The sequence below is a fragment of the Talpa occidentalis genome, unplaced genomic scaffold (assembly GCF_014898055.3).
Source record: "Talpa occidentalis isolate TD23 unplaced genomic scaffold, MPIMG_talOcc4v2.1 talOcc4.8, whole genome shotgun sequence".
NCBI classification, from domain to species: Eukaryota; Metazoa; Chordata; class Mammalia; order Eulipotyphla; family Talpidae; genus Talpa; species Talpa occidentalis.
In genome coordinates this window covers 20,004,395-20,030,183 of record NW_023605194.1, presented here as the reverse complement: position 1 = coordinate 20,030,183, position 25,789 = coordinate 20,004,395, and the positions used below count along the sequence as shown (strand labels likewise).

Genomic DNA, 25,789 nt, shown 5'->3' with positions numbered 1-25,789 from the left:
AGCACGTATGCAGTCCCCGCCTGGTACCACACGGGACTTCCAGGGACCCCCTTCCGTCCCCCAGGTCCTGCCTGAGCCCTTGACAACACTGGGGCAGGCAACTAAGAGCTCGGGATAGACAGACACGCTGACAAACACCCGGGGTCGCCCACACACCCACAGATACCAAATCAGGAACACACAGAGCACAAACAGGCCAGGTCGGCACGTGAGGCACATGAGCGCATGAACATGCAGTGAAACACCAGGGCGCAGTGACAGCTGAGGGAGCCCAGGCCCAATGAGTGGGGGCAGTGGCAGTGGCTAACGGGGCTTGCTCTCGAAGAACACTGTCTGAGGCTTGGGGCCTGCTCTATCGGGCAGACCCAAGCCCAGCAGAGTGAAGGGCCAGAAAAGACTCCACAGCTCCTCAGCCACACAGCCGGCATCCTCAGAGCCCTCCCCATAGTCCCTCGACCCCTGGGTTCTCTCCTAATCTCTGGGGCCTTATTCAGGAATGGTCCCACTAGGTCTTTTGCTGGGGCTCGCTTCTGCACTGACCTCCAGTGTGGGGGAGCAGGCCTTGAGGACCCCCAGGTAGGGTATCTCTGGCTGAGTATCTCAGACCAGCTTGAGGGCTTTAGACCTGGGGGGGTCCCCGGTCCCAGAGCTCAGAAGCAGGGCTGCCCTGGGACTCACGCCTTCTGGAAAGCTGGCTGGTGCCTGGACTGAAGTAGAGTGGACTAGAGCTGAAGGTCATGGGGCTGAGCCCATCCCAGGCTGGGGCAGTGCCTGAATGTGTCCAGTCTGGGTAGCAGTTGCCCCACAGTTGTACTTCCACGGGAGGCCAATCTCTGAGATAGTGGGGAGTCTGGAAAGGAGCTCTTCTGTTGGAGCAAAGAGGGAATAAGGCCAACGTCTTCTCCAAGTTGTAGTCCCTAGTCCTGGCAAAGGCATCATGTTCCATGTTCCATTTAAAGGGACAGGAATTCCATAGCTGTCTGGAAAAGCAGGACAAATGGCCTGGGTTTTACGTTCCCAGCCCTTGGATCCTGTACGGCAGGACACAGCTGGGCTTGCCAAGCTTGTCATGCCCACTCCAGGCCTGGGAGGCCCCTGGCCCCCTGTACATGCCTGTTCCCCCCCCACACACACACACACACCATGAACAGCCAGAACCCAGGAAGAAAGCCTGGCTTTATCTTCTCCCCTTTTCAGTGCAACTTGGGCCAGTGTCGTCATCCCCAGCCGTGGGAAGAGGTGAGGCTCCTAGCTCGGTAGGCCTGGGCAGAGTAGCCCTGAGAGGTCAGTGACAGGCTCACACTGTGCCAGTCACATGCGGGAGCCCCGGGCTCTGCTTGCCACCAGACCCCCACCCCTCCGGATGTAGGAGGCCTCCTCCTCTCCCCCACACCGAGCTATTCAGGGGACCTTCTCCACCTCACAGCCAAGCCTGTTCACACCCAAGGTCCTTACACACAATTTGTATAGAAGAGCCAAGACACATCTGGTTCTCTTTTGTAAGATCACATTACCACACACTTAGTGGCTTAAAGCAACACAAGATTATCATTGCATAATAGATTCTATTGTTTAGAAATCTGCCTCCACTGGAATAAAATCAAGGTGTGAGCAGGGTTGTGTTGCCTGATGGAAGCGCTGAAGTAAAATCTGATTACCTGCCTGTTCCAGCTTTAAAAGGCTGCCCTCATTCCTTGGCTGGTGGCCTGCCTTCTTGATCTTCAAAGTCAGAAACATCCCATCTCTGACCTTCCCTCTATATTGGGGAAGGTTCTCCACTTTTAAGGACTCAGGATTAGATTAGGGCCACTGGATAATTCAGGATTAGTTCCTCTGTCTCAAAACCCTTGACCCTAATCACACTTGCAAAGTCCCTCTCACCAAATAACGTAACTTAGTCACAGGTTCCAGATATTAGGATGTGGGTATCTTTGGGAGCAGGTGGCAGGTGGAGTCACTATACTGCCTACCACACATGAGGTCCGGCCAGAAACAAATCTGGCTCAGTGACAGAGTGGTGGTGAGCTGGGGTCGGGGGCAGGCTTGCTGGGACTCTCTTTTCCCCAGGACCACATGGTGACTTTGTGATGGTTTGGGGAGATGCTCAATTGCTGGACAGATTGCCAGTTCCCACCAGGGCTCTGAAACACAATCTCTCTTTCCAGGGTGAAGACTGGGCTGAAAGCCTGACCAGGAACCAGGTTCAGACTCTGAAGTGGCTAGCGAGCCCCTCCAGCCCAGCACACCCTTGGCGTCGGGCTCAGAGAACAATACCCCCTTCAAATTGGACAGACTTTCTGAAGACACAGAAATCCTCCCATTGGCCGTTCCCCTGGGCTCCTGTGTCAGATGAGCAAGGAGACCACCACCAGGATCTTTCTAGAAGTAGTGGGCACTCTTCCTTTTTATTCCATGATTTCCTGTTGCCCTTGTCAGGAGGTAAGGCCATAAGTCTGTATGGTTTGAAAGCAGACTCTGTAATCCTAAGTACCCTGGAAGGTGGGGGGTTGGCAGGAATGGAAGCCAGGCCCCTGGTTTCAGACAGAGAAGTCAGCACTATCCCTGTGTTCCTAGGGGCTTCCTGTGTGGAAGAAGGGGTTAATTAGCCAAGTTAACCATGACCCATGGGTTCTCTCTTCTCCTAAAGGCCCCATTTCTCCAGGCCTGGAGAGGCTGCTGAATAGCCTGGGGCACTGAAGTGGGAACAAACAGAAAGGAGAAATAACTTCCACATTTGCTCCCCAACACTCCAGGCTTTGGGCTTCTGCCAACTCTGACCCTTACTGAGGGCCCGGTCTGGAGTAGAACTAGCAGAGCTTGAGGAGGCACCCAAAGCAGTGCTAACATCTGGGGGCCAGGGATTTCCCCCCAGCTCCTTTGGACCACTCCAGGCCCTGGGCCGCCATACCTCCTGGGGGGTAGAAGCTCGCCCCTCACGGGCCTTGGATGCAGCTGTCCCTGGCTGGGACTGAGCTGTGAAAGGAGTCCTCCCAGACTCCATGGCTTTTGTTTGCTTCCTTTCTTGGCAGGCAAGGCCCATGGCTTGACTTTAGGGTTCTGAACTAGAGTCGAGGGGCCCACTCTAAGGTTACTCAGTTCTCTGACACCACACCCAAGGCCAGCTCCTGGACTGTGCAGGCTACAGAAGTTGTAGGACTTAGCGCCTTCCTGCAGCCTACCTCTTGTGCAGGGCACTCAGATTTGAGCCCATCTCTGCAGCCCAACTTCCACTCACACTCTGCTTCAAAATCCCTTCAGGCCCTGGGCCTCTCCGGGACCCTGACTATTCCTCCAGCACCGCCTCCTCCCCCTGCGTCCATGCTGTTTCGTCACATGTGGTATGCCCAAACCTTCTCTACACCAACGCTCCCCTCACCAGATTCTCCGCCCTGCGAGGTCCAGTCTCTGAAAACTATCCTGTCCCAGCAGGCAAACTGGCTGTAATCTGCTCTATCAAACCAAGCCCTCAGCTTGACTTCCCATCTTTCCCTAGCCTGGCCTTCTCCTGGTCCCTGACATACAGCATCCTCTCTAAAGCAGGGTCCTTAATCATCCCCAAACGTGACCTGCATACCCTTCTCAAGCAGGATTTCCTGTCAGTCTGCCTTTCACTCCTCCAGGCAGCTGTCAGAGGCACACAGGTTACCACTGGTTGATCCCTTGTGTTCACGGATAGCCTGTCCGAGGGCAGGGCCCACAGGAGACCCTGATGGGTAGAGAGGAACTCCTAATTCCTGACTCCATGAGTTCTTCCTTTTTTTTTTACGATTTATTTATTTATTTATACAAGCACTGGGTACAGTCAGAAGCATGGGAGGGTAAGAGAATTCACCAGAGCCAGAGAGGCAAGCAGAACAGGCAGACTAACGAAATACAATGCTGAGGGGAGCAGCGGGAGGCAGGAGAGGTCTGCGCGCCATGTGGGACCCTCACCTGGTGGCCGGGTATCGAACCCACACTGCAGAGGCTGCGGGCAGCTTCACAACCCAGTGCTCAACGCTGCGCCACCAGGGAGGCCCCATGAGTTCTTCCTTTTAATATCCACCCACCCCTGTCTGAGTTGACTCAGGCCCAGCCTGTTTGTAGGGGGAGCAGTTAACCTGCCTTTCTGGGTCCCCATTCAGTCCCCATCTCCATCCTTACCTGAGTGGAAGAGGGCAGGCAGGGACCATAGCAGCTCACTGACACCAGGCAGGTTGAATGTCAAATGCACTTTATTGAGTTCCTGGGCCTTCAAATGTAGCCCTCACCCAGTCAGGGGCACCCCCTTCCCCACACCTCCAGTAGCACATGAAGCAGGGTGTGTGACGTACATGGAGAAGGGCTCATTCTGCTCCACAGGGTGATGGGTGATGCTCCTTGTCTCTCCCCTTACTGCCCCCATCCCAGCAGGGCTCTCCCCGGGTGGGGAAGGAGGAATGACTGGGCACTTAGCGCAGAAAGGTAGCTTCAAACCAGCTACTGTTCCTGCTTTAAACAGGACAAGGGGCTGTGTGGGTGCACAACTCCACCAGGCAGTGGTGAGGTAGAAGGGATAATAGCCTGTTTCTGGAGAGGAGAGAGCTAGGAAGACCCTGGGAGCCAGGCAGGTCCTCTTCCTCAGGCACATGGAGCTGGTGGTTAAAACACTGAAATTCAGCCAGTTGAGACTGGAAGGCAGTACTGATGGCCAGATGGAGCAGCAGTCCAGCTCGGCACCCCTTGCCCCCAGTCATGGGTCACCAGTCCCGCTCAGCTGGTTCTCGGTAGGGGAGGCCTAAGAGCCTGAAGACGTCCTTCTCAGTGGGTGTGGGCAGCACTCGGCCAGGCCCCACCTTATGGCCTTGGGCGTCCCGAACCACAGCTGTGCTGAGGGCGTGCTCAGACAAGCTCATGCCCTTGGTCTTGGCCAGAGCCCTCATGGAGCGATTGAAGTGGGCAGAGCCGGTGAAGTACAGTATGGCACAGGCAAACTCACTGTAGGGTACAACGATGATGTCCAGTCGTCGGTGCCGTCGCCCTGGCCCTGGAAGCCGGCATACGCCCAAGTACTTCTGCTGCTGGCCATTCTCCTCCTGGCTCACCAAGTCATCTGTTAGGAAACCTGGTTCAACACAGGAGGGTTGTTGGAGGATGGAGAAGGGGAGCCAGGCTCAGGGCCATCCCATCATCCTCTATTCCCAGCTTGCCCATTTATTTTCTGGATGACTGCCCACTCTGGGCCTATCTCTTTATCTGTAAAACAGTAGGTCCTCCCACATCCCCCCACAGCGTCGTCAGATGAGACATGCTCAACCTGCAAGTATCATTGAGGACTTCTGTGTAGGTACGAAGGGCCTGTTTCACCCCTTCTCTGAAATGCTCGGCCACAAGGGACGTGGGTCTCATAAAGCTGTCCTGTCCTGCTTCCTGCCTACAGACTGCAGCTTTGAAGCTTTCGCTCCTGCCCAGCCCTGCCCTGTCCTGCCTCCTGCCAACCTGCTCATCCAAAAATGGTGCTTATACCTTGCTGCCGAAGGCTGTCAAGGAGTGGACTGAAGATGCCCTGGTGAGACCGGCCATCCGGGTGAGTGACCAGCACATCCACATCACCACAGGTGGCCTTTCCCCGTCGGTATGAGCCACATGCCACACACAGCAGCCCAGGGTTGAAGGCCTGAGCTGACTTCCAGACCTGGGAAAGAGCAATGAGGGGTGAAAGGCTATGGGCCTACAAGGCATTCCTCTCCCCAGGCCTTCCCTGCCTGATTCAGGAGCCCACATGTCCAGCTTTTGCCCCAAGACAATCCCTGCGGGAATGAACCCCAAGCAACAGACGCCAGTGATCTACCCTGCAGAATGGCTGTTCTCTAGTTTCACTAGGTTAGAAGAGTAGAAAATACACTATTACCACCAGAGGTAGCCTGAGGTGAGATACAAGCTGTAAGATCTGATTCTGAGGGAAGCACTACCTGTCCCTCTAGAGCTAAGAACAGAAAGGCACACCTTCTCTTGGCCTCTGCCCTAACCCATGTGTCCAGCTCTGTGAAACTCTATTTAGCACAAAGAGCCTGGAAGTCCTTAGCCTGGTCTCAGTGGTCCTGGATATAAGGATTTGGGGCTAAAGAAAGATTGAGTTGGAACTTGGCTGGCAGGGTGCCCCTGGCCTAGAACTGGGGGAAAATAGAGCAATATGACTACACCCATAGGAAAGGAAAGAGGGCCTCTCTGGTGGTGCAGCGGTTGAGCGCTGGGTTGCGAAGCTGCCCGCAGCCTCTGCAGCGCTGGTTCGATCCCCGGCTGCTCCCCGGCCACCGGAGGAGGGTCCCGCGTGGCGCGCAGACCTCTCCTGCCGCCCACTGCTCTCCTCAGCAGTGTACTTCGGTCCTTCTGCCTGTTCTGTTCCCTGCTCTGGCTCTGGTGAATTCTCTCACCCTCCCACACTTCTGACTGTACCCAGTGCTTGTATAAATAAACAAACATACAAACAAATAAATAAATAAATCTTAAAAAAAAAAAAAGGAAAGGAAAGAAAACATTAACTGTGAGCCAATGCCCAGAGCCTTACTTGGTGGGGAGAGAGGCAAGACCGAGAGGACTGTCAGCTAGAGGATCATCCCTCATTGAGGGGGATAAACCTATTAGTCTCCACCACACAGACACAGAGGCCTTTCAAATGTAGATGGATGCCCGCCTCCACCCCAGGACACTGAGATTTCTGGGGCCCTGGAAACCAGTAGGCAGAACACCTCAATTCTCCTGACAGACAGGCTCTGCTAATCCCCTCAACTTTCTTCATGAGCCTCCCAAGAGGATGGGAGGAGGCCTGGGATGAGTAACTCCATCAAAAAAGCCTAAGGCTGGAACCCTTAAATAGGGGGAGTAGGCCAGGTGGGAAGCCACTTCTGTTCCAATGGGGGGTGGGGAGGCTGGAGGCTGGCTGGGACATTCTCTATGCCTGAATAGCATGGCTGAGTGACAGTGTCATCACTTGTACCAAGGCCTGCTGATAGGTGCACAAAGGAGCTGTCTATCCAACCTGCAAGGGCCTCATGGTCCAGTGTCCTGGGAGTAGAGCTAGAGGCTAATTTCAACTCAGCTGGGCCAGAGTCTCCGTGGAGTCTATCAGAATCCTAGACCAAAGTGAGTAAATTTTGCCCATAGCAACCAACCCTTTACCCTGACATCAGCTGAACAAGTGATATATATCTAGCCCTAGATGTCATACTCTATTCTCTCTCTGATCTAGGTTTTATATGCACTTAATCCCTAACACTACTTTAAATAAAACCTTAATCTTGGCCAAACCTTATTTCAAGGACAACCACAAATCTTAAAAGCATCCAACACTAAGAAAGAAGAAAACTCTACTCCTGATTCAGGCCTAATTGTAACCCTACAATTAGGGTTACTTCCCTCTAACCACAGACCTAATTCCAAGGGTACTGTGCTTTGACACTAACCCCAACCCTGAACCAGACCTTCAGACGTTGATACATCTGGACAGAGATAGAAAAGTTTGTACATTTATACAAATTCTGGAGAGAAAAAAGTCCATAGTTTCCTTAAGATTCTCAAAGAAGTTTGTGAATTAAAAAAAAAACCAACAAGGAGCCTCCCTGGTGGCGAAAGGGGTTAAGCACAGCACTATGAAGCAATAGCAGCAGACCTCTCCTGTCTCACCCGCTGCTTCCCTTAGCAGTGTGTTTCAGTCAGTCTGCCTGTTCTGCTCCCCACTCTGTCTCTGGTGAATCCTCTCACACCCCCACATCTCTGGCCTGTACCCCAGCTCTTGTATGCATAAATAAATAAATCTTTAAAGAAACAACAACAGGGCCTCCCGGTGGCGCAGTGGTTGAGCGCTGGGTTGAGAAGCTGCCCGCAGCCTCTGCAGTGCCGGTTCAATCCCCGGCTGCTCCCCGGCCACCGGAGGAGGGTCCCACATGGCACACAGACCTCTCCTGCCGCCCGCTGCTCCCCTCAGCAGTGTACTTCGGTCCTTCTGCCTGATCTGCTCCCTGCTCTGGCTCTGGTGAATTCTCTAACCCTCCCGCGCTTCTGACTGTACCCAGTGGTTGCATAAGTAAATAAATAAATAAATCTTTAAAAAAAAAAAAAAAAAAAAAGAAACAACAACAAACAAACATAAAGAACCTCTGTGCTGGCCCACCATAACCTAGCCCAGTTCAAACCCCAATATCCTCAAGTAGTTTTTGAGTGTCTAATCTAGCCCTAACAGTAGCCCAATCCTAATGGCATTCTAGCATCTAAGCCAATGATAACTCTGACTACTAAGAACCCTAACCCAGCGAGATGGTACTGTAGCCTGCTACCCTACCAACACTATCCCTCCATTGGGTTCACAGCTTCAGACTCAACTTACTCTTTCACCACTGGTTCCAACCCCTGGTGACCCACAGTTTCCTCTGCCTGCTGGACTCCCCAACTAAGGTATCTTTACTTCGAGCCAGGCCTGGAAGTTACAGCAGAGCCTGGCTCTCCTCACTGTTCTGCTTACTGTCTGTTGGATCTCTGTAGCCTCCTCCCTCGGTATACGTTCCAGGAAGTCATTGTAATGCTTCAGACCAATGGCCTGTTGGGTAGTCAGGGAAGCGTGGTTGCGGATGTCTTCTAAGGTCCGGAAACCCTGGAAAAAAGAAGCCAGTTTGGGAGGCTGTAAGGATCCAGGACCACTAATGAAACAGTACATGAGTACACAAGTCTTCCATTGCTCAGACTCCGAAGAAGGTCTGAGGACCAACCTTGGATGACTGATTCTACAAACAGTGGGACCTGGGAAAGGAAGGGGTCGGGGAAAGCATACCCTAACCAGCTCTGCCACAATCCTAAAATACTGGTTCATGACTCCATCAGTCTGGGAACACTGGATACTTAGCCTTGAGGCCTGCTGTCTCAGGAAGGCCCTTGTTGGTCTGGGGGACAGAGAGACACTTCTTGTCTCTGCCTGTGCCACAAATTAATGCCCCAAGGGAACCAAAGAAGGGGATGGTTCTGGGAGCCAGAAGAGGGGTTTACCTGGCCCCCTGAAAAGTGGTCTCCCTGTAATCTGGATTCACCCCCATCAGAGTACAAGGTAAGAGAACTGCAGCAGAAGCTTCTAGACATAGTAAAACTAAAGTGGAGGCTGGGACAGGGTGTGACCTGGTGGTACCACATCTGGGCAGTCTTGGTTCCGGCTCCCCAGATGTTGGAGAAGAGCTCCAGGACAGGCACACTCTCACTGATGTGGTCTAGCTTCCGCAGGTGCCCACTCTCCAGGATCTCTTCAATCTTTTCTGCCATCCGCTTCCCAATTCCAGGGATATGGCAGGCCTCCTAGAGGAGGGGGCAGAGGCAGAAAAGTCAGAAGATGGGGAAGGTAGAGCCAGCAGTGGGGAAGCTGGCTCCCCTTCAGCAGATGTCCAAATAAAAGCCCCTTGGCTGGTTGGTAATGATGGCTGTGAAAACCTGGGCGTAGCTGAAGATGAGAAGTTTGAATGGCATGGGCTAGGTAACTCATCTTTTGGTTCTCAAAGAGATGGAGATGAACACAGGAAGAGGGAAAAGGCAATAATGATGGTACTAGTCACCACACCACCATCACGGCTACCACTGACTGAAGCCTTCCTGGTATCAGCTCCTGCACTGCAGGGATCATCTCATTTAGTCCTCACAGGAACACTATGACTTTGTTACTATTCTTAGTCCCTTTTCAGTGATGAGAAAACCAAGGCTCAAAGGATTTAGGTAACTTGCCTAAAGTCACACAGTGAGTGAATGATGGGAATCAGAATTCAAACCCTGGTCTACTGGCCTCAAGAGTATAAACTTTTTATTATGGAAAAAATTCAAAAGTAGAGAGAACAGTACAATGAACACCTAAGTACCCAAAACCCAGCTTCAATGATTATAAGTTTTGCCAATCTTCTTTCATCAGTCTCTCCATTTTTTTTCCTTTTGTACAAATCCCAAACATCATAAAACCTAAACCACACCTGATCCCCACGTGCGACTGGTACCTCCATCAACTTCTGGTCAGTGAAGACTCCCCCAACCCCAGGCCCCCATATACCCTGCCCTAGTCCCAGATACCTGGTAGGAGGTGACTGGCTTGTGGAAGCTCTTGAGGGCATTGATGGCCTTGGCGTAGCCCAGGGCCCGCCACTTGTCTCCCTGCACACTGTAGGCTTTGGCCAGCACTTCCAGCTTCTCTGTGATGTGGGAGTTGTGGTTGGTCGCTTTCTGACTGGAAGGCTGTGCACAGACCCACTTACTCAGGCCCTCAGGGGCTGGGCTAGGCTGACCATCGCCCTCAGGGGGAGTAGGGTAGTGGCCACTGATCAGGGCTTCCAGATCAGCTGCATTAACCTGGGTCTCTTCCCCATCACTGTTTTCATCATCAGAGCCAGGCTTGAGGCAAGAAAGAAGAAAAGAAAATAAATTCCTGCCCTCTATGAGGAGGGCACCTCACCCTTATCCCCAGTGGCCAGCCGTAGGGTCCCCAGTGGTAAAAGGTAGATATGGCCTGGACAAATGCAGGAATGATGAATGTTGGGAAGAGCTAAATGGCTTCACAATAAAGAGACATTTCCTTTCTCAGGCCTGGGACTCTCTGAACCACCACCAGGCCCTCCCTGTTTCTGTGATCTAGTTCCTAGGGAAGGGAGTTGTGGGGACTGGGAGGCTCCTGACCTGGACTAGGGTGCTTGAAGTCTTTTCTGCCCTCTGGGGAGGAGATATAGGTCTGGCAGGAAGAGTTGGGGGAGAGCAGGCTGTTCCGACCAGAGCATCCTGGGCTCCAAGAGAAGAGACTTGGTCTGCTTTGCTGAGCTGTGGCTGGTCCAAGTACCTGCAGGGATAGTGATGGGAGGTTAAGATACCAAAGCTCTCAAACTGTCTCTGCTCCCAGTCCTTGTCTACTCTGAAATCTTGGTTTTCCAATGTGCCCAAAAGAGTCCAAGACGCTGCCAAAAAAAACATTTGAGGAAAGACTGGGACCAGCCCACCTGTCAGGGATGAAGATGCTGAATCCTGCCGTGTCCACCAGCCTTCTCTCCTGCAGGCACAAGCTCAGCCAGGCCGACTTGACCAGCTGAGCACCTGGGGGCAGCCGGGGCCGTCTAAGGAGGCGGAGGGCTCGCTCACAGTCCATGCCTTCATCCACCACAATGTGAGTAATTCCTGGGGCCTCAGCAGAGCATATTTGGCCACCATGCTGGACAATCTGTCTCTCAAAGAGTTCTGCCCGGGCTCGCCCTATGCCAGTGGGCACAACATGGGCCTGCAGGGAGCTCAGCCACCCTGTGGAGGGGACATCCAGATGCCTAATGTCGTAACTTTCAGATATGATCCGAATGAACCCTTTATAGTCCCCTACCACCAATCAATCATTTTCCTTCCATCCAACCTGCTGGCCTTCTGGGGACCCACCGCAAGCATATTGCTAATTACCTCATAGGTCATCAAGTGAATATCAGGAGCAAGGATTTTAACAGTTTCCTGCGATACCCTAGAACAGGGCCTGGCATACTGTAGGTATCACTTCACTTGATCATTTATTCCTTAAACAAATATTAATAAGCACCGACTGTGTACCAGGCACAAGACACAGCTGGTGTATACAAGACCATTACAGGCCTCACAGTCACTAAACTCTCTCCCCAACCCCTGCCCTGCCCTACTATCTAAGCCTTTGTCACCTATTTGTTAATTAGGCTATATAATAACTCATAACTCTGGGGACCCGAGAGCAGGTCTGCTCACCTGCTGCTGCTTCTCCCTCTTCCCTTTTGGGAATCTTTGCAGATACTTTAGGCGATGAATTGGCACGTGTTTTCTTCCGCTTGGGAAATGTCTTCAGGACACCTCTGAGGTCCATTGAGTTATGACTGGATCCTGGCCTGTCTGAGGGTTGATCGGGCAGTTGTCATGTGGATAATGAGATCTGAGGTTCCCCCAAACCCTTTGCCTATGGAAGTGGAATCTCCACTGACCAGGTTTTGGGGGCAGTAACTAGTTGCCAGGGGTCTCTCAAAACCCAGCTGAATTTCAGTGGTTTAGCCTTGTACTACACTCACGCCCTTTCAAGGGGAACAGAGTGGACAGGGACTACTGGGAGAACCTTTGAGGGCTAGGTAAGATCATTCTTCAGGGGCGCGACTCTGCAGCGTCTACCCTGCTGCATCTCACTTCCAAAGGGCTTTACCAAAAGGAGGGAATTACCAAGTTAGAATATAGAACTGCATCTTTAGAATAGACTTGGCTCTCAACAGGAGTGGAGACTGGGGGTGTGGAATAGCTGCACATAAACCCTACATAATCTCTCTACCCCCATCAGAGACCGCAGAGGAAAACGTGGGGTGTAGATGCAGGTGTTTGGGAGGCAGGGGAAACGCCCTGCACCTGTCGCAGTCACGGGCCTCTTGGACTGGGGCGGGGAGGAGGGCTCAGCCCCGCAGCCACGGGGAAATGGGGCACGAACGCAGGTGTGGGGCGCCTTCTGGGACTGACGGCGCCTCGGTCTCACAGCTGGGGGTGGAGAAGACTCCGGCAGGTGTGCGGCAGCCGGCGCGGACGCAGCTGGCGAGTGCCATGGACTCCCAACTGGGGGCCAGAGGAGGGCTGCAGTGCTCGGGCCCGGCCCTAAGGCCCCCACCCGGCTCCCGGGATTCGGTCCGGGCGGGGCCACTCAAGACCCGACGGGTCCATTGGGGGCAGGAGTAACAACTTACCGGGGCAGCCAATGAGCGTGGACGAAGGGCGAGCGCGACGGCTCCGGGAGTGGGAAAGAGCAAGTGCCCAGGACACCTTCCGGGTCAGCCGGAAGTGGCCCCAGGCGGAACGGTTGTCATGGTAGCGGCCGGGCGCGCGGCTGGGCGGAGGGAAGATGGCGGTGACCGGCTGGCTGGAGAGTCTGCGGGCGGCCGAGAAGACGGCGCTCCTGCAGGACGGTAACTCGAGGCCCCGCGAGCTCCCTCGCCCTCCCCCCACCCCAAGTCGGGCCCTCAGCGTTGGCGCCTCACAGCTGGGACCGCAGAGCTGGAAAGGTCGTGGCCGCTAGCCCGGCCGGGGCCTGTATTTGCAAATGAGGAAACTGAGGCCCAGAGAGATGACGTGACGCGAATACGCGTCTCCGAACACCCGCTAGTTTCCTTTACACCACTCGCACCTCTGAGTTGTTACTAATAAATACTTCCTTTCATCTTCATTATGTTTTTGCTCCACACCGCTGTCCCAAGAGGCTTTTACTCTTCCACCCCGTTTTACAGAAAAGGAAACGCGAGAAGGTGTTAGCCAGTCCCAACTGCCCTGGGCAGTCAGTGGTACAACTGGATCGTGACCTGGGACCCCATAAACCTCAGCCTGGGCTTCTGCTGAAGACAGCCTGGTGCCATGGAGAGATGGGGAGACCTGGGCTCTAGTTACCACCCTGTCACCGGGGGCTCTCTGGTTGTCCCCTCTACTTATTTGGACCTCACTTTCCTCATCTGTAAAACGAGGTGGGTGGGGTGGCAACCTTTGATATCTTGAGGTCCTTTCCAGCTCTCATGTTTGTAAGCGAATCTCTAAATGTTTCCTGGGTCTTTAGGGGAGACAGAGCAGGGTCTCCGGGTGTGCTGGGAAGAGTTGGGCACACGAGTATGGAGTGGGATTTTTTTCTCCTAAGAATGGCAGGTGTAGGGCCCTGGTTTTTCAGGGCCTCTTCCTGGGCCCACTTGGTAGCCTGAATGAATTAGGTATGAATTCCTGTAGCTCTCAAGATACCAGGTAGGCACTCACATCCACACTCACGGATGTGTGGAAATTAAAACGAAAATAATTTTGCTCATTCATTCTTGCAGCTTTTAGGGACGCTTTAGCCATGTGCTAAACTGTACTAGAGCAGATAGAAGGAAAGACATATTGTCCCAGGAGTTCACCAAGTGGTCAGGAAAGACAAGTAAATAAACGATAGTAGATTAATCAGAAGTCAAAATCTTCTGTAAAATGCTGTGAGAATGAAGATGGAAATGAACATCTCCTTGAAGAGAGACCTGACAGAAAAGGTCGAGTTGATGGGTCCTAAAGATTTAATAGGTGCTTGCTGAGTGGAGAAATGGGGATAATTAGCCCAGAAAGAATGTCCACGTGTACAGGCCAGGCGGTATGAAAGCACATGTCTGATTACCTGGGAAATAACCGGTTACTGAAGTTGAAGCATTCACCCATTCGAAACATCCCTCCACACTGTCAGGTGCAAGACTGCAAGGGTGAATGAAAGTTCTCATGGAGCAATAAGGGGAAATGATGGAAAATGAGGCAGGATTGCAGATAAATTGGGGTATGTTGTAATACATTGCTTTTGCCAAGCTAAAGATTTGGGACATGTTCTCACCGGACTGTTTTTTGTTTGTTTGGTTTTGTTTTCTATTGAAGTATAATTGACATACATTATTTTAGTTTCAAGTGTACAGCATGTATGTACTTTGTAAAGTGATCATCACAGTAAGTTTTGTTTTTTGTTTCTGTTATTAAAAATAACACACAGTTTACCATTTTAACTATTTGGTTTAGTGGCATTAAGTACTTTCACGTTGCAATGCAATCATCATCAACTGCCTTCTCCAGAACCTTTTCATTTTCTTCAGCTGGAGCTCTGTACCCATTAAACACTAACTACATTCCTCCTACTCCCAGCTCCTGGCAACCACTGTTCTACTTTCTTTCTGTATGAATTTAGTTACTGTAGGAACTTTATATAAGTGGAGTCATACAATAGCTGTATACTTTTGTGACTGGCTTATTTCACTTCGTATAATGTCTTCAAGACATTTCCTTCCTATTTTAAAGAAAAAGATTTATTTGGGCCTCCCTGGTAGCGCAGCGGTTGAGCGCTGGGTTGCGAAGCTACCCGCAGCCTCTGCAGCGCTGGTTTGATCCCTGGCTGCTCCCTGGCCACCGGAGGAGGGTCCCACATGGCGCGCAGACCTCTCCTGCCGCCCACTGCTCCCCTCAGCAGTGTACTTCGGTCCTTCTGCCTGCTCTGCTCCCCGCTCTGGCTCTGGTGAATTCTCTCACCCTCCCGCGCTTCTGACTGTACCCAGTGCTTGTATAAATAAATAAATAAATCTTTAAAAAAAAGATTTATTTATTTATGCATACAAGAACTGAAGTACAGGCCAGAGGTGTGGGGGATGAGAGGATTCACCATAGACAGGGTGGGGAACAGAACAGGCAGACTAACTGAAATACACTGCTGAGGGGAGCAGCGGGCGAGTCAGGAGAGGTCTGGTGCGCCATGTGGGTCACCTCCCTGGCCTGCTAGGGATTGAACTCATGCTACAGAAGCTGTGGATAGCTTCATAGTGTTGTGCTTAACCCCTTATGCCACCAGGGACGCTCTTCCTTCCTTTTTAAGGCCAAATAACATTTCATTGTATATCGGTACCACATTTTGTTTATCCATTCGTCTGTCAATGGACACATGGGTTGCTTTTTAGCTATTGTGACTAATACTGCTATGAACATGGGTGTACAAGTATCTGTTTAAGACCCTGCTTTGGTCACGGGCCAGTGTTTAAACAGTTATTTCATCAGCCAGGATTTTAAGTTCCTCCATCATCTGCATCACAAACCAATGTTATTAGTTGGGTTTTTTTCCCTCCAGCCCCCTCAAAATATTAAATATATAGATATATCTTATTAAATCTCTCCTGTAGATTTACCCTCCTGGTGTGTATGTGTATGTGCTATTGGTAATAAGAACCCAGGACACCTTTAATTCTTAACTTTAATATATAGATACATACTATGTATCTTTAAATAAAAGGCAACTGAAACAAAATATTTTCCCCATATATGGTTAATGTATACAAAGTCCAGTCAAATTAATAAAACAAGATGACTACCCAAATAAAATAGGCTAAGGCCTAAACAGGTAATTCACTAGAATATGACCAATGAGCCCTTAGGACAGTGTTCAACCTTACTAGAATATTAAGAGCCATGGATATTATCCTAGTATGGTTATGAGAGCATGGACTTTGCCCTTAAATGAGTTTAAGCCTGCATCTGTCATTTCCTAACTTTATGACCTTGGACAAGTTGTGTGACTTTTAAGCCTCAGTTTTTCTCACTTATAATGGGGGCACATAGGATTATTGTGAGAATTAAATGCAATAAAATATATTAAATACTGACCACTTGTAAGCATTGCATCCTGCCTGGACTCAAGACAACTCCAGGGGGCAAAGAAGGTCAGGCCAGACAGTCTCAGCTCTATGTAGGTACCCCACTCCTGGCAGGAAAACCCCTTTCAAATCTATCTACCATCCAAAGGACTAAGAATAGTGTGACCTAGGGGAGAGGCCCTGCAAATTATGTGGTGAACTTCTCCTGAATACCAAATAGGAATGACTCAAGGGAACTGTGTCCCAGAGGAGTGTTTTGGATGGGAAAAGTACTGGTAGGTCAGATACAGTTGCCTGTTTTAGCTAGTGGCACCTTTAGCTCATTAGCGGCGTTGGGGCTCTATTTGTCAAGCATGTGTTGGGTACCTGTCTGTTGAGTATTAGTTTCAGTGAAGAGCCTCCCTGTAACTAAGTAGGGGAATGTAGGGGGAATTACATAGTCACTTTTAAGAAAAGGCTTATACTACCTAGTTGGAAGTTTCAGGCTAGAGACTCCCTTAGTCCTTCCCTTCTTTCTTTTTATGTATGTATTTATTTATTTATTTATTTATTTTAATAGAGGCATGTTTTATTTATTTGTTTGTTTTTTGTTTATACATGCACTGGGTACAGTCAGAAGCGCGGGAGGGTGAGAGAATTCACCAGAGCCAGAGCGGGGAGCAGAGCAGGCAGAAAGACCGAAGCACACTGCTGAGGGGAGCAGCGGGCGGCAGGAGAGGTCTGCACGCCATGTGGGACCCTCCTCAGGTGGCCAGGGAGCAGCCGGGGATTGAACCGGCGCCGCAGAGGTCGCCGGCAGCTTCGCAACCCAGCGCTCAACCACTGCGCCACCGGGGAGGCCCCCCTTCTTTCAATGAAAGATGAATCAGTGTTCATTCTTTCTTTCAATCGGTAATGATCAGCTCCTAATAGATGCCAGGTACTATGCTTGGTGTTAGGAGGGCTAAAACCCCTTCTATCTAGTAGAAAAGACAGGTAGTGCAAATAGAGAAAAATTCAAAACCAAGGTAAATGCCATGAAGAAAACCCCTGGACACTAACACTGTCGCTGTGGCTAGAGATGTCACAGAGATGTGCCAAAGAGGGCAGAGCAACAGTGTGGCTAAAGAGAGGGCATGGTCAGAAAATCCAGTTCAATGTCCTGAGCACAGAGCTTTGGCTTTAGGAAATAGGAAGGAAAAGATCAATATGATACCAATCCTGGGGAGACAGAGGCCTTAAAAAGTAGCACACCAATCAGTGTTCCCCTGTGGATATGAATAGAGCAGTAAGAAGGCACAAGCAACGAGGGGATGAATTCTGCCAAGATGGCTGGGTGTGATAGCTAAGGAAGACTTCCCAGTGGAAGTGGCATTTGAGCTAGATTTTAAAGGGGGAAAGGAGGCGCTCAACAGATGGGATGAAGTCTAGAGCTCTCACTGGTATAGGAAACAGCAGAGCGAAGACAAGTTCAGAGCAAGCTACAGAAGGGAGTCCCAGACATGTCTTAAAGTAATGGTAGGCAAGGTTGGCGAGGAGTTGTGGGAGACCTTGGGAGGGATTCTCAGTGTGCCCAAGGCTTTTGGAATTTCCCTTCTAGATCCCTTGATCTGTAGAGTGGAAGGCAAGAGGAGGTTTTGAGGAAGGTACTCTGCTTTGTGCGCAGGGAGAAGGAAGGTGCACTACTTGTTCCCAGATGGGAAGGAAATGGCCGAAGAATATGATGAGAAGACAGGTGAACTACTTGGTAAGTGATGGGGGTTCCCAGTCAGCCCATAGGTACACTTGCGGTGACCTAGGCACAGGTGAACACTCCTAACTGAGGCCTGAGGGAGGACCCCAGTACCAGATGCTGAAACTAGGGGAAACAGATGCCCTCAGATGAACCAAGATGTTCCTGAGAATAATCTGAACCCAGGACTGGACATCAGAAGTGGAGCGGAAGTCCACTTGACCCATAAAGCACCCCCCGCCCCCAGGCTATGGGAGCGAGCACTTCTGAGGTGGAAATGGGCAGCAGAGGAACCTTTGGGAAAAACCTTCAGAGAGCAGGTGGAACTGAAAATGGCCCTTGCAGGCCGAGCAGTGCTAAGGTCAGGCTTTCCCTTCTATTTGTTTTGCTTGTCTTTTGTTTTCTGAAGCCTCACCGGGATCAAGCAGTGTCAGAGCAGACTATTAAATACGACCCTCACCTTGGAGAATGAAGGATTCCAGGAGAGAAGGGGGGAGAAGTGGTGGTTTTGCAGCTTTGTCATTTTCATTCCTGCGGCTCTTTTCCTCTCAGAATAGGCTTGTGAGTAGTTGCTCCAGCTCAGGTTTCTGGGGGTTATTTGATTTGTCCGTTCTCTGTTTCCAGGTATGCACATCAGCATTAACCGACTTCCCAGAGCTAGGTGGCTGGTTCTTTGACCCAGGGCCTAAGGCTGTCAGCAGTGGGAGTTGGTCTTTTTATTAAGTTCCAACTGAAATGCTAAGACCAATGATGGAGTCATGGGCTGGGTTATTTTCTTGTCATTATTCTTGACTTTAATTTCTTCCTGGGCCTGATCGACAGGTAGTATTGGCAAGGGAATTTTTTTTCCCCCTTTTCTGACAGCTCATAAATGTCTAGAACCGACAACATGGATTACACTGGTTTGCATTCTCTTAGTCTCCAGTCTTAAAACGTGTGTCCTGCGCATGTTCAGTTACAGAGTGAAGTGTTGATCCCTCCTTATTATGAGCTGCTTGGACTCCAGTCCCAATTGGCTTAGTCTGGTGCTATTAAAAATCTTGATGTGTTTAGCATATGACACTGATTTGGTGGAAACCAATACAGTAGTAATATCCTCACAATGCCTTGTAATTTATAGAGCTCCCAGGGGGTGACAGCCTTGGAATGCCTAACAGGGCAAGCTTATAAAAACAGAGGTCACGTGAGCTTACCACCCATCACCAGGCCACAGACTCGCTGCAGCTCCTCTCCTCCAGCCCCAGTATCACCTCCCTCCTGCACACAGAGCAAATAAAACAGCCATAGCAGCTGTGGCTGTGAAAACAAACAAACAAATGAAACCCAGGCCTCTTAGTTGTGCTTGGACATGAAATTAAAATGAAAAACAAGTCCAGCTTCCTTCATTTGTAGTACCCCACATTAAGCGGCAACTTTCCCTCTTGGCAGGTGGGAACAGACAGTGGCCTCCAAGCGCTTTTTTAAAATTTAATTTTATTTTATATATATTTTACATCATTCTTCCTTTTTGTACAATGCATGCTTTCTCCTCTCAGGTGTAGCCCCGTAAAATTCCCACCACCAATTCACGCGTGCACCATCACCATAGTCCCATGTGTAAGAACACATTTCCTCCCAGTTTGATCCCATCCTTACCCCCTCCCCTGCAGAGTGTCTCTGATATTAATAGTTGCCTGTTAATTTGTTTTTTTAAAAAAAATTTATTTTATTTATTTATGCATCCAAGAACTGGGGTGTAGGATAGAGGTGCAGGGGGTGAGAAGATTCACCAGAGACAGAGTGGGGAGCAGAACAGGTGGATCTACTGAAATACACTGCTGAGGGGAGCAGCGAGAGGTCTGCTGTGCCATGTGTCTTAGCTCCCTGGCCAGGGATTGAACTCACGGCCACAGTGGTTGGTAATAGCTTGTAGGCTGAGACTTTAACCCCTGCGCCACCAGGCAGGGCCCTCCTTTTGTTTTTTACTTTATTATAATTTTTTTTCCCCTGGTCCCTTATTTCCTCTATATTCCTCCTATAACTGAAACCATCTAATAATTTTCTTTTTCCTCTGGCTTATTTCACTGAGCATAATCCCTTTCATTTCCATCCATGTTGCTGTGAATAGCATGAGTTTATCTTTTTTGATTGCTGAATAGTATTCTGCTGTGTATATGTACCACCTCTTCTTGATCCAATCATCTATTTTGGGGCATTTGGGTTGTTTCCATAGCTTACCTATTGTAAATAGTGCTGCAATGACATAGGGGTGCAGGCATCCTTTTGAATTAATGTTTTTGTGTCCTTTGGGTAGATTCCTAGGAGTGGAATTGCTGGGTCATATGGAAGCTCCATTTTTAGTAGTTTGAGGAACCTCCACACAGCTTTCCATAGTGGTTGGACCAGTTTGCATTCCCAACAGCAGTGTAGTAGAGTTCCTTTTTCTCCACATCCTCTCCAACACTTGTTTCCTGTTTTTTTAATGTGTGCCATTTTTGCTGGTTTGAGGTGGTGTCTCATTGTAGTTTTGATTTGCATTTCCCTGATTACAAGTGATGTGGAACATTTTTCATATACCTGTTGGCCATTTGCATTTCCTATTTGGAGAAGTGTCTTTTTAGCTCTTCTGCCCATTTTTTGACTGGATTGTTTACTTTGTTTTTGTTGAGTCTCATCAACTCTTTATTGATGTAGTCCTATATGTTCATCTTTTCTTTCACTTTCTTTACTTTGGGGGAAGTATCTTTAAAGATGTTACTGAGGTGTATGTCATGTAGTGTTTTGCCTATATTTTCTTCTATATATTTTACACTTTCAGGTCTTATGTCTAAGCCTTTTATCCAGTTTGAGTTGGTTTTTGTGCATGGTGTCTAGCTTCATTTTTTTTGCATATCACAGTTCAGTTTTCCCAGCACCATTTTTTTTTTTTTTTAATAGAGGCATGTTTTTTATTTATTTATTTGTTTTGTTTGTTTGTTTATACATGTACTGGGTACAGTCAGAAGCGCGGGAGGGTGAGAGAATTCACCAGAGCCAGAGCGGGAAGCAGAGCAGGCAGAAGGACCGAACTACACTGCTGAGGGGAGCAGCGGGCGGCAGGAGAGGTCTGCGCACCATGTGGGACCCTCCTCCGGTGGCCGAGGAGCAGCTGGGGATCGAACCGGTGCCGCAGAGGCTGCGGGCAGCTTCGCAACCCAGCGCTCAACCGCTGCGCCACCGGGGAGGCCCTCCCAGCACCATTTATTGAACAAACTGTCCTTGTTCCATTGCATATTCTTTGCAACTTTGTCAAAGATTAGTTATCATAAATCTTTGGGTTTATTTCTGGGTTTTCTATTCGATTCCATTGGTCTGTGTGTCTGTTTTTGTTCCAGTACCATACAGTTTTAATTATTATGGCTTTATAATATAGTTTGAAGCATGTGATACCTCCATTCTCCTTCTTTTTGGTCAGGAGGTCTTTGGCTATTCAAAATTTTTTGTGGTTCCATATGAATTTTATCAATATTTGTTCTATCTCTTTGAAGAATGTTATTGAAATTTTTATTGGAATAGCGTTAAATCTGTAAATTGCTTTCAGTAGGATGGCCATTTTGATAATGTTAATTCTTCCAATCCATGAGCAGGGCATGTCTTTCCATTTCTTTGTGTCTTCTATTTCTTTTAACAGAGTTTTATAATTTTCTTTGTATAGGTCCTTCACCTCTTTTGCTAGGTTTATTCCCAGGTACTTGGTTGTTTTTTGTTTTTTTTTGTTTGTTTGTTTGTTTTTGTTTTTTTGGTTTCCATTATAAAAGGGATGGTTTTCTTGATTTCTTCTTCTATTGATTGTGTGCATATAGGATGGATACTGATTTCCGTGTGTTGATTTTGTATCCTGCTACTTTACTAAACTGGTTAATTATTTTGATTAGCTTTTCTGTAGTGTTTTTAGGATTCTCTATGTATATTGTCTTGTCATCTGCAAATAGTGATAGTTTTACTTCTTCTTTCCCTATTTGGATTCCTTGTATGTCTTTCTCTTATCTTATTGTTCTGGCTACGATTTCCAGTATTATATTGAAAAGCAGTGGTGAGAGTGGACATCCTTATCCTGTTCCAGATCCTAAGGGTAAGGCTTTCAGCTTTCACCACTGAGAATGACATTGGCTATGGGTTTGTCATATAGGGCCTTTATTATATTAAGGTATGTTCCTTCTATCCTGAGAATTGCGAGGGCCTTCGTAAATGGTTGTTGAACTTTGTTGAATGCTTTTTCAGCATCTGTTGATACAATCATGATTTTTTGTTGTTGTTGTTATGACATGTCCAAGCCCTTTTTTTTTTTAAGAGCAGAAATGAAGGTTCATAGGAGAATACTGTTTGGATAAAGTTTACCTAATAATGATATCAGTACCATAACTTTCCTTGCGCAGCATATAAGTGATTTACAAGAATCATCTCATTTAATCATCCTTGTTACAGCCCTAGGCACTTGGTACACAGTCTCCATTTTACAGTTGAAAACAGAAGCCCCAAGAGGTTAAGCATCTTGCTCAGAATCACATAGCTGGTTAGTTTCTCTGGTGGGACATCAGCCTAAGTCTTGTGATTTAGAGCCCATGATTTAGTCTACAGCGGCATCCTGCTGGGGGTTGAGAATATTTAGTCCTGTTTTCTTTTCTTACTAAAGTTGCTCTGCCCAGAATGACGTGAGTAGGAGCTAGTGGGAGCAGGACAGAGATGGCCAGACAGGAACACCCACTGGAGCCGCTGGGCGCTGTGAGCAGTAACTGCTTTTCTTACCCATCTCCACCACTCTACCCCACCCCCGCCAGCTGCCCTTGCAAAATACTGTTCTTTGCTGATTTTTAAGTATAAATAATGCCAGGACCCGAGCTGACTTTTGCTTGTGCATTCTACGAAGTAAAATATGGACAGGGTTACTATGGGAGTGAGTGGAAATAGTTTCCAACTTTCCAGCTAATTATACAAGTTTGAGAATTGGCCAAATTGGCTTTCTGCTGGAAAAACTCAGAAAGTAATTCAGGGAAGAATCGCCAGTAGTGCATCTGTGTAGAGCAGAGCTCTTCCAGTCAGTGTTAATAAGCGTAGCAGTGTCATATTTTTTTTCTACCCTCTCAATGCTGTTCATTCCCACCCCCCACAATGATGCTGTATGTATTCATAGAGGAAAAAACTGAAGGGCCCCATAACAATGATCGGAACATCAAACCAGCCCCAGAAGAACACAGCATGTCCAGGGGGGCAGAGGCTGAAGGGCAGGCCATCCCCTAGCGATTACATTCGGATTACAGGCTTAATCTGCTTTGGTATTTGACCGCCAGCCTAACCACCCCAGGCTGCATTTGGAGGATATTGAGCACTTTCATCCCCAAGCACTTCACCAGCTTTATAAATGACCCACTCGATTCCCTTCAACCTCCTCAGGGATGGGACGTGGCAGCTGTTTAATAGCCACATAGCAATGCTGCAGTGTTTTAGGGCAGAAAAGAAGAATCCTGCATCCAGTTTAAGCTGCAGGGAGTATTTAGGAGAGGGGAATGTAATTATCCACATTGGAAGTGGGCCAGGGCTGGGAGCTTTGGGGAAAGAGGCCTTGAGGACCTCCACTTTCCAGCCCACCTGAAAGATGGGGCCTCCTTTCAGCAGTCTGGGACATCAGCCTGCTTCCTGCTGACTTAGGAAAAAGCCCCCAGGCACAGCCTCCTTCATATATTCCCCACCAGACCCTTTACGCGGTCATTGACAGCCTCCTTTCCAAGGCCTGGCCCTGGCTCAGCCGTGAAGCTGTGACAGCGTCCCAGGGAGCTGCCTCGCACACACCAGTTTGGGCTAACATATAATCAAATCAGAGTGACAGCAGGTGGAGACGGTCTTCTGTTGCCGCAGGAACTGTCCTTGAGTTTGGAACAAAGACAGAACAAGAAAGACAAGGCAGAGTGTGTATTTGCATGTGTGCACTCACACCCATATACATGGGGGGGAAATAGCAGGACTTCATCACGATCTTACATTGGATCTTATAAGGAAATGAGTAGGGAGACCTTCACCTGCACCTTAACAAAGAATTTAATTTCCCAAGGTGTTTTAAAATGGTGATGAGACAGCCAAGGGTGCCAAGTTCCTGTGACCCAAGCAACTGTTAAGGTCAGCAGTAAGGACACCAGTAGCTGACCTTCCTCCTTAATATGCTCCTTGGGAAGATTTCTCTGCAAAACCCAAATCCCTTGGAATAAGAGAGTAGACAGAAAGCCCCGGGGTCAGAATCGCCTCTCCTGGCTACACTGGTGTTGGATTTGAGGACACCTGTTGCATGAGGCCCGGGATTACAGCAGTGGCCTGGCCTTGATAGTGAGGTGTTCCTCATAAAAGACATTTTCAGATCATCAAAGCCCTTCTTTAAATAAAGGCTAAAATATAAGAGTTAGTGCTATTTACCAAAAAAATGGAAACTTTTCTAAATATCAATGCTTATTGAATGTTTATTGAATATAATTTAACCTTTTATTAATGACTCAAATTTAGACTTGAATTTTATTTTTTTAAATATTTATTTATTTATTTTAAAGATTTGTTTATTTATGCATACAAGAGCTGGGGTACAGGCCAGAGATGCGGGGGTGAGAGGATTCACCAGAGAGAGAGTGGGGAACAGAACAGGCAGATCCACTGAAATACACTGCTGAGAGGAGCAGCGGGCGTGACAGGAGAGGTCTGCTGCGCCATGTAGGCTGCTCCCTGGCTAGCCGGGGATCAAACTCGTGCTGCAGAGGCTGTGGATTTCTTCATAGTGTGGTGCTTTACCCCTTGTGCCACCAGGGAGGCCCAAGATTTATTTATTTATGCATACAAGAACTGGGTTGTAGGCCAGAGGTGCAGGGGTAAGAGGCTTCACCAGAGAGAGAGTGGGGAGCATAACAGGCGGACCTACTAAAATATACTGTTGAGGGGAGCAGCGGGCATGACAGGAGAGGTCTGCTGTGCCATGTGGGTAGAATTAGTGCTGCAGTGGCTGGTGATAGCTTGGTAGCTTGATAGCACTGACTTTAACCCCTGTGCCACCAGGGAGGCCTGAGACCTGGATTTTAGTGTGGCTTTAGTTGCAAGTTAGTTTCTTTCCCTGAACCTCAGAAATTCTTCATTCTCTGTCCCCTGGAGAACAGTGGCGAGGGTTGAAGGAGAGCAACCAGAGAAGAAATATATTTCTCACTTTAAAAAGATAGGCACTGGGGTAGATGCTTTCTAAAGGATCCCCCACCTCAGAATGTGTGATGGCTGTGCTGTTACTTGGTGGCCCTGTCAGGGTGGAGGGACACTTGTCTGCCCTTCTTGCCGACTGGCCCCATGTGCTTCCTGGTGAGCTGGTGCCCTCCCTGTGAGCTGTGCCCTCGTGCTGTTATCAGTGTGCCTGGGAAAAATTAATTTCCTGTGCATTCTGCACACATACTTTATGCATAGACTATATGCATAGTCTGAGTGAGAAACTGGGAGCCATGTTTGCTACAGTGGAGAACGAGGTGCTGGGGCTTGTCACAATGAGCTGCTGGTTGGAGGCATTTGTCAGTTCTGCGTTTGTGACTGTGACAGAGACCCCCAGAAGGCCAGCTTCCAGTTGAGCTAGGTATTACATGAATAGACTTGGACATACTCCCAGTCACAGTCCATTCACTTAAGAGAGAAGAAGTATTTGTGGGGGAAAAAGTTGCCTATAAAGCATATCTCCAAGTTTTACTCTTCCTTATTAATTTTCATTATAAACTTGGAAATGTGTTTCTAGGGAGAATTTTGGCCCTAAGACGTAATAAAACCACACTGCAGAATGCAGCAGACCTTTAAAAAACACATATTCAAGGAAAAATTCTAATCTTACAGCACTCTTTTGTGTTCAGCTTGCATGCCTTACTCGGAGCAGCGAGGGTGTTTGGGCCTGATTCCTCACAAGGTCTCACAGAAGCCTGCGTGAGAAGCG

The 25,789-nt window shown here is 48.9% G+C and overlaps 2 protein-coding genes across 9 annotated transcripts in view; one reads left to right on the top strand and one right to left on the bottom strand.

Moving 5' to 3' along the window:
• Nucleotides 1-25,789, top strand: part of DPCD (deleted in primary ciliary dyskinesia homolog (mouse)) — a 38,564-nt gene that overhangs the window by 3,810 nt on the left and 8,965 nt on the right. The window contains exons 2-4 of one of the 3 annotated variants that reach the window (XM_054690347.1): nucleotides 2,166-2,439; nucleotides 5,399-5,545; nucleotides 17,773-17,853. In XM_054690347.1, coding sequence (XP_054546322.1) covers nucleotides 17,814-17,853 — 40 coding nt within the window. In that variant the 5' untranslated portion in view covers nucleotides 2,166-2,439; nucleotides 5,399-5,545; nucleotides 17,773-17,813. Of the gene's footprint in view, nucleotides 1-2,165; nucleotides 2,440-5,398; nucleotides 5,546-12,797; nucleotides 12,909-17,772; nucleotides 17,854-25,789 lie in introns of those variants that run through there. The other 2 variants (XM_037495988.2, XM_037495989.2) reach the window with 2 other exon arrangements.
• POLL (DNA polymerase lambda) lies at nucleotides 4,031-12,766 on the bottom strand. Of its 6 annotated transcripts, none has more exons than XM_037495980.2 (9): nucleotides 12,690-12,766; nucleotides 11,722-11,862; nucleotides 10,965-11,259; nucleotides 10,651-10,807; nucleotides 10,051-10,368; nucleotides 9,121-9,294; nucleotides 8,477-8,605; nucleotides 5,485-5,653; nucleotides 4,031-5,083 (listed from the first exon to the last, which is right to left on the bottom strand). In XM_037495980.2, exons 2-9 carry the CDS (start codon nucleotides 11,834-11,836, stop codon nucleotides 4,719-4,721), a joined length of 1,722 nt encoding a protein of 573 aa, XP_037351877.1. In that variant the 5' UTR covers nucleotides 11,837-11,862; nucleotides 12,690-12,766; the 3' UTR covers nucleotides 4,031-4,718. The 6 variants fall into 6 exon arrangements, with proteins under 6 accessions (XP_037351877.1, XP_054546319.1, XP_037351878.1 ...); XM_054690344.1 differs by having other exon boundaries at nucleotides 11,722-11,858; XM_037495981.2 differs by lacking the exon at nucleotides 12,690-12,766 and adding an exon at nucleotides 12,361-12,613.